This window comes from Carassius carassius, chromosome 11 (genome assembly GCF_963082965.1).
Source record: "Carassius carassius chromosome 11, fCarCar2.1, whole genome shotgun sequence".
NCBI classification, from domain to species: Eukaryota; Metazoa; Chordata; class Actinopteri; order Cypriniformes; family Cyprinidae; genus Carassius; species Carassius carassius.
In genome coordinates, this window is record NC_081765.1 from 20,976,887 (window position 1) to 20,985,424 (window position 8,538).

Below are 8,538 nucleotides of genomic sequence, written 5' to 3' on the forward strand. Positions count from 1 at the left end.
TGGAATATCTTTATTAGATGCCTTCATTTCAGAGTATCAGTCATCTGAAACTGCTACAGATTTTGCTGAAACATTTTAACAATATATGAAGTTTTAACATCAAATTAAGTGCTGTTAAATGTAATATCAAAGCAGAAGTGGTGAACATTTTCTTACATATTCGCTACTGCTATGCATATTAAATTAGGATACAATAAAAAAACCAGAAGTGTTTTAGATGTGTTCGATATTTTAATTCCTTAATTTTTTACTTTGTGCACTCACTACTGTAAAAAGACAAAATACCAAAGTACACAGACATAAAGTGTAATTTTTTTAATTCAAAATTTATATGGCTATTTAGTCATTCTACATTTTAAACTTGTGTTTTCAGACAAAACACCTCAACATTTAAAACTTCTTCATATAAGTCCATTGCATTTTATGCTAAAGAAGGATATGCATAAAAAGTCAGACAAGGAATTATGAAAGGAGAGAAGAAAAAAAAAAAAATCACATTAGACATTTTGGGATTCCCTTATTTAAAAGACACATTCAAATGTTTTCAGAAAATGGTACATACCAAAATAATGGTATTTAACCAACACAGGTTAACCATTTTGTGATTTTTAGAATAATCTAACCCAGTTAACAAACTTTCATTTTAAAATTCTTGACTAATTCTGTAATGGCTTTCTAAAACACTGCCAGACAACCACACATTTAGGGCAGTCCACTGGCTCCACTCCAACCATCATTCAAGTACATCCCAGTCCATCGCATCTCTCTTAGGTTTCAAAACAAAGCGAACATTAAGTGCACTCAAGACTATGCCATTTATAAAAAATAATAACAATAGTAATAACAACTGTAGTAATTAAATTAGTAGTAACAAATTTAAAGCATTCTTCACAATTCTCATTATACATATATCACCTAGACCATCAGGCTCCGCCCCCCTGAGAAAAGTTCTGGTTCAGCACATCTGTATCAATTGCAAAGCAACTTCTTAACAGCTTAGTTACTTAAATAACAACAATAATTATTGTGAAGAAAAGGACAATTTAAAACATCATAGTATTATTTACATAAACCTCATTGTCATACATCACAGATCCTTGGTATTTACAGCATTAATATTTAAAGAAACAAAGCTTTGCTCCTCTTCTTTTTAAGCCTGTGGCTTTTTACCTAAAATAAAAGACAAAACATTTAAATTCTCATGGAAATGCAAAAACCTATGGAAATATTGAGACAATCTCTGGATCACAGACTGACCTCACTGAGCAGCAATGCACTGGCGGCATTTGTAGATCTTGGGATTGTGTGTCCTTATGTGATTCCTCACATTTCTCTGTCTGAAGAAAGTTTTGCTGCACAACTGCAAGAGAGAGAATTAAATATTAAAGCCAGATATTGAAGTCGGTGTGGGAAATGAGAACTTACTGTAGTGTTTTTTTTGGATCTTTTGTTACTTTTATAAATCAGAGAGTAGACGGAAGTGATGGAGTGAGCAAAGAGAGATGGGTTTAAGAAATTCTGCGAGGCAGATTCAAACCCACTCTGAACTATCAATATGCTCGACATGCGCAGACTGCTAGGTCGCAGCTCTGGTCGCAGTTTCTCTTTTTTGCAATAATAATGATAAGCAGGGGTGCACATAAGTTTTTCAGTCTGGTTCTCATGAGAGCACCTGGAGATTTGATTGGTATTCACATGACATGGTGACTCTTTAAGTGACTATAATAAAACAAATATTAATAGTGATGATAATTTTATTGCATTTATTTATTTTGTATTAAATTAAAATGATCAGTGTGATACTACTATATTTAAAAATAAACGGCGTATAAAATAGTTATTTTACAGTACACTTAAAAATACAATGCTAATATTAACGCAGCACAGTGAAGATTTATGCTTTCAGTTTGAGTGGAAATCTTATACAGTATTACCGTTAGTCGATCTAAAACAGTGATTGTGTATTAACAGATGTCAGTACGCAAATGAATGGTCTGAACCTATTTACACATTACATTTTTATTTTAGTCGCACATGCGCACCACTTATGTGCACCCCTGACAATAAACTTTGTTCAGAAGACATTGTTGGGAAGGGAAGGGAGCACCTCCAGGACCTCAGGAGACATGATGCATACCGGGCAGGGCCAGTGTTTGCCTTCAATATGCCTGATCCGGTGCATAATAAGGGCATCACAGTCCCTGTAGGAGGCTCTGCACTGCAGGCAGACATGTGCTCCACTGGAGGCCTGACTGCGAGGACCCTTCTGCTGTTTCAGACGTGCCTGTCGGATGGTTTCCAGTAGGACGGAGCGGCGACTGCTCAGAGGAAGCAGCTTATTTACATTCTACAAAAGACAAAAAAATATTTTACCTTTTTAAGTGACATTTTGTGTTTATTACTAGTTTAAAAGTAATATCATTCTTTTCAATGATTGCCATTTGAGTACTACTTCCATAAACCAGAGTGCATTATAGTTTACAAAACAGTTATGTAACATGCTTTGTTATAAGAATTAAACATCAACTACTAGCACGAGGAAAAAAATAAAATAATAATGCATCACCTGTGTCTTTGTAGGTTCCTTCTTGATTTTACGACTCCTCTTGCTGACCTGGGAGTCTCTGGGGACTCTGCTAACCTGTGACCCTTGGGACACTCTTGTTTCATCCCTCTCAGTCTTTACTCGAATAGCAGTCCTTTGGGAAAAGGGTGAGTGCCTGTTGCCAAGTCCGGCCCAGTGAGGCCCATTTAGACCCGTCCGGTCTGGCAGAATCCTGGCCCTAACCCGATCTCTTCTCACCATGCCAGGTGATGAATCGCAATTGGAACTACTTCCATGAGAGACTGACCGAGTCAGGTAGATGTCCACACTCTCCTCCTCCCGTTTAATGGCACTTGGTGGCCGACAGAAGCCAAAAAGGAATCCTTGGTCCAACAGTTTGACAGGTGGTTTGCTCTGACGCTTGCCCAGGTCCAAGGAGTCACTGGTTGGGAATGGCTGGGTTAGGGGCAAGGGCTCAGCTGGTTCTTCCTTTATCATTTTGTAAAGGGGATGGCTGTGAAGCTGCTGATCGTTGGAAGTATCCCAGTTCACGATGGCATACTGAACTTCAGGACTGTCTTTTCTATTCCTGCATTCCTTAATCTTTCTGTTCTCCTTCACCTGTGTTCCTCTTTCAGTTCTGTTGTGCTTTGCTTGTGGCATTCCTTTAGCATGGTTGCATTTTGACGTGCTTTCTATTTGTTTTGAGCTCTTAGGTTTGTCTAATGGGGGGCGCCCAGGTTTGTGTCGCTTTGTGTGCTGCAACTTTGTTGTGGCTACCCTTACTGTGCGATCTGCTGGTGGGCGACCCCTACGTCCTGGTGCTTTAGGAGAAGTTCCCTGGGGGTTGTAGGCAGTATTGCGACGATGAATGGGTTGCAGGATGGCACTGTCTGAAGATTCCTGCTTTATCCTGAGCATAGTGCTTTTTAAAGGGGAAGAGGTATTGTGTGCTGGTACTCTTCCTCTTCGTGCAGGTTGGGAAGGTGCTTTATCTTGATTTCTGTGGTGGCGTCTGAGTAGTCGATCGGTTGCACTGGAGTCTGTCTGCAGCAATGACCTGCTACGTGTAGCTCTTGCAATTGGCTGCACAGTTCGCCCTGCAGGATCATGTCTTTTCCTTTTGGACCTTTCTTGGTTCCAAGGTTCTACTTTCACTGGTCTGTTCAGCAAGTCCATTCTGCTCATGTCACAGAGGGATAGAGTAGGATTAACGGCAGCAAGCACTCCTAAACTAGTTCCGAAACTCATTGGGATGCCTTGTGCACGAGGTTTACGTCGTGCTGTGAGTGAATAATCGCTGACTTTTAACTTCCTAAGCCGTTTTTTCTGCCCCCAGCCAGACAGTTCCTCTGGACCAGGCACTAGGTTTTTTCTCTGCAAGCCAAGGAAGCTAAGAAGACGGTATTTCTCCTGAGCACGAGGGCTGTGCACCTCATCCTGAAGGACTGTGTTGCATACCTCCTCCTCCACATCCTCCTTCTTTACATTTACTGAGGTACCATGGGTCAAAGAAGTTGCCTGAGATTGGGATGGAGTCACTGAGAAGTCACAGTGGGGCTTGTATGACCGGTAGGAAGAGGACTTCCTCTTTCTCTTGGTAGAAAGGTTGATTTTGGGCAGGAGTCTGCGCAAAGCAAGTGCAGCGCCAGGTGAGGACCGAAGCAGACGGTGTGATGGAGAGGAAGAACGAGTAGAGGTGCAAGGAGAAGTTGAGATGATTGAAGATGCAGGGCGCGACGATGATTTTTTCTTGCAGGATGGAGATTTGAAGTCCATGAGCTTCATTCTGCGATTTGGGCTGCACGGAAAGCCATTTTCCTCCGCCTGATAACTGGACGGGACTTGGCATTGCAAATGAGGATTTGAGGTTTCTGTTACAGATTCCTCTGTGACTTCATCAACAGTGTGCTCTCTGTGCTGTGCCTGAATGTTCCAGGAAGACCCAGAGCCTTCTCCTTGCTCATCCTTTCTCCTCCTCCTGAGTCCCACTTTCCCTACTGAAGTTGAGGAGTGGTCTTTCCTAAAAGGTTCATGCATTGAATTCTTTGGTTCTCCAGGAGATCTGTGCATTCTGGAACGTAACTGACAAGACTCTCGCTCCCTTTTGATAGCAGAGCAAGCCTCAAGGGCAGGCCACATGCGTAGATGGCGAGCCATGGCACAAACCTCTGTCAAGATGTCCAAATTCAGATTGAGGGTAGAAGTGTAAGAGAACTCTAGTAAAGCAAGCAAGCTCTGCTCACTGAAACCTATATGAGAAACCATAAACGATAACTGATTAATGCCCTGAAGGATAAAATACAAGATATAAATGTGCTGTGTCATAGGGTTTAAAGACCGTCTAAAGGTTGATGATCTGCTCGAACACAAATGTAGCAGGTTCATTCTTAAAATTAATTCTTTTTTATGACTCCAGTCCTTAAAAATCACAATTTTAATGTAAACTTAAATATTCCTTAATATTCTAGGTTGCCCATGACAGTGGAAATCCTTTAACAAAATGTACAAAAAATAAATGCGACATTAGAGATGATTACGTCAATGAATAAAATATTCTCAACAATTTTAATAATGGCATTTTTTAATGTATAAGTGTGAACAAGCACTGATTTTGTAACTGGTTTATCCTGAATATATAATGCACCATACCTGTGAGATCAACATGTGACTGAGGATCAGTGGCTGAGTCCATTTCAGTAAATAACTCCTGGAAGTACTCGCTCACCGCTGCAAGGACTGCTTTGTGGGCGACGAAAGACTGGCCACCACCAGTTTTCAATGTGATATCACAGAAGAGCCCTGCTTCCCGTTGGCTATTGAGCTTACTTAAGACTTGATGACTATGTGATTCCACAATCCTGGAGATAAGTCCGACATCAGAACACTGGAGACAGATACAAAGTGAAAGTAAGAGACAAATTCAAAACATACAAGATTCAAGATTTTTATTTGTCAAATACATGGTTATATGGAAAGCATATGACCAGCAGTGAAATGTAAGTAACAACAAGCTATCCTGACTGAGATATGGATAATTATGTTTGGAAAGCCAATCTTACTGCTGATCTTTCAGACTGACTCCGTCGACATTCCTCACAACCAAAGACATAGTCTCTGACCTGAAAATACATTCCTAAAAGGAAGAACAGAACAAAATTATTACAAAAATTATTAGTCTATGCAAAAAAGAATGTCAGTGCTCTTAGACCACTCTTAATTCCACAAGTAGATCAGTTCTGTGTGTAAGTTCTGTGTTTAACTTCTGTGTGGGCATCCCCCATTCTCTTTAACTTTCACATTACGGACTACAATTAGGTCAGCAAACTATGCAGACGACAACCAACACAAGAATCTTGTTTTGCAGCAGGTGAATTTTTTATTTAGCAATGAAAATAACAGCACAATTTAGAACCAAGAGCTCCATTGTGCTCATCTCATAGTACTGCATAAGTCAATACTTTAGTGTGAGAAACTTGCCAATGGTTAAGTGTGGTTAACACATTTTTTCTTAATATTATATACAGCAAACTTGGGATTACCATTTTAAAAACTTTTAAAATTAATATTTTAAACAAAAAAAAATACATGCATGAGGCTTAAATGACTCAAAATGCAACAAGTTTTAAGCAGCATTCTGTTTTCCAAGTGAAACCGAGGAAAATGGCAAATAAACGTAAATCAGAATGAATAACTAATTTTATCTAGAATGATCTTGAATTAGACTGTGGCATATTATCCATATTATAAGTACTTGTTCTTCTAGTTTCCAACAAGCTCACTTAGTAAACTCTTTGTGTGGCACAGACAAAACACCTTGATAAGATACATTAAAAAATCTCTTATGGTGCAATTCAGGGAAAACATGACAGCACACCAAAAGCTCATTTTACTATTATTACACCCATCACAACAAGACCTGGTTTACAAATAATAGAGAGTGAAGCAACAGATATGTCATCCTGCTAACTTTTATTATTTTATTATTTTGGCCAGTTTATTTTACCTCTCTATCAATGACGTCCTCTCAGTAATTCAGCAAGCAGGCATTTAGCCAAAGCTTTTAGTACACAAATAACATGTTCAGTGCTCCTGGAATAACCCAAGGTTAAGTGTCTTAAGTGATCAATCGCTTCATCTTCAAGGGTTATCAAACCAATAGTTAACAGCCAAGATGCTCAATCACAAAGCTATCATCTAATACCAAGCATAACTAAATGAATATCTGACATTCCAAAAGCAGTGTAGGTATTATAAAAATCATAAGAAGTCTGGAGATAATGGAGATTTGTGCCACCTTAAAATCCCCCATCAAGATGCTATTGCATATTGGTCATCCTAAAACAAGGCAACTCTAACGCACCTCCACCTCTCAAACCAGGGGTTCTGTGAGGGGAACATGCTACATCTGAGACACTGACAATTAGGGCATGTCTGGTTTTCTGTGAGCTGCAACGTTTTCTCAACAACGTGACTTCTTGAGTGCTTGATGCATTGTTTCTTCTGCAAGTCACGTGTAAAATTGTAAGACATCTCTGGGCCACTTTAGAACATTGGATAAACAGAAAATGACACGCCTTTGTGATTGACATATTAGCATCAGTCAGCAGGACAAAAACATCAACAGAACACGACATAACTTCAAAGTTTACTTCAGTTTTGGTACTGAAGAGTCCCTACCTGTTCATTCACTGTCAGTTTAGAATCACATACATTTGAAGCGTAATGCCCTGTTCACATACTGACAACATTTGAGTAGCTAAAGGTCTCTGCCGCCGGATTTTAACTGTGTCAGGTGGTAGACCACTGTCTGCACTCTCACTGGAAGTCGCACTGCTCATTTGCATAAACTTTGTTGCATCGCAAATAGTCACGTGACGTATATCTCAGAAATAGATAAATGCGTATATTAAGCTCCCATAAATTTTATAATTACTGATAATATTATCGTAAATATTCATTCGGTTTTAAAATTATTTGATTCAAAGTTCATATTTAAAACTAAATCAAAACAGCAATTTAAACAATTGTTAAAATAAATAATAAACAATAATAATATTATAAGACAGAATGCCGAACCTTCCCACCAATAGTGCTCGGCCACCAGTCTGTATGTGTCCTCCAGGGTGTGGTGTGTCTTGCCGGGTGCTTTCTCGTGGAAGGTGGCTATGGACTGGAGTCGTTTATCTTCAGCCAGCACCTCCCGGTACTGGACGAAACCCTTCTCCAACTTTCTGCGGTAAAGACAGCCGCCGATGACCTCGAAGAAGGCAGAAGACGCGACGGACGCGCAGCCGCCGTTCACGTATCCCGCGCGTTCACGCTGCTCGTCCGCAGAGAGTTTAGAAGTGCGAAAGGTGTCATCAGAGTCATACTGAGCACTGTAGGTGCATTCACTTGCCATTTTTTTAGAATCAAGATTCTAGTTCTTTCTCGAGCCACTTCTACTTTCAGTGCAGATTGCTTTTAATCGTTCCTCCTATGTGTAAAAAGCCGAATTTTTTAACTTGGCTTCATCCACCAACATTGAGAAGTTTCTGAAATCAGAGATGCTCTGAGAGAAGTTTTTAGCATCGGCTGAACATTCAAAGGACATGCACAGCAAACCCTCAATATGGTTATGTAAGTAGTAAATGTGATTAATAATATTATGAATAAATAAGACTTATTTAACAGGTCTCAAACATCCAGATTTCTGTTTTGAAGATGATCTCTACTACTACCTTAAGTATTTTACAATAAAGTCCATCATCTTTGGTGCTCAAGGTGTGACGGATATTTTCATCACATCCTATCAGACGTAAAGGACAGCAACTCCATGAGGTAATTTTTTGAATTCAATACAGAGGTGCGACTTCCACCATCAAAAGCCATGTCAATCCCGACCACTGGTAATAATTCATTATTTATTAAATATTCTAAATTATTATTATTATTATTAAAGTTTTTCAATAGCGTGGTTGTCCTGGGAAACTGAACTACACAGAAATCAA

General features: G+C 39.5%; 1 protein-coding gene across 3 annotated transcripts; it reads right to left on the bottom strand.

Annotated features, from left to right (window-relative positions):
• Positions 1 to 259: 259 nt before the first annotated feature.
• LOC132153002 (uncharacterized) lies at positions 260 to 8,123 on the bottom strand. 3 transcript variants are annotated; one of them, XM_059562070.1, is made up of 7 exons: positions 7,625 to 8,123; positions 5,608 to 5,681; positions 5,198 to 5,432; positions 2,567 to 4,797; positions 2,138 to 2,347; positions 1,258 to 1,360; positions 260 to 1,170 (listed from the first exon to the last, which is right to left on the bottom strand). In XM_059562070.1, exons 1-6 carry the CDS (start codon positions 7,947 to 7,949, stop codon positions 1,259 to 1,261), a joined length of 3,177 nt encoding a protein of 1,058 aa, XP_059418053.1. In that variant the 5' UTR covers positions 7,950 to 8,123; the 3' UTR covers positions 260 to 1,170; position 1,258. The 3 variants fall into 3 exon arrangements, with proteins under 3 accessions (XP_059418053.1, XP_059418052.1, XP_059418054.1); XM_059562069.1 differs by having other exon boundaries at positions 2,108 to 2,347; XM_059562071.1 differs by lacking the exon at positions 260 to 1,170 and having other exon boundaries at positions 1,256 to 1,360.
• Positions 8,124 to 8,538: the final 415 nt, after the last annotated feature.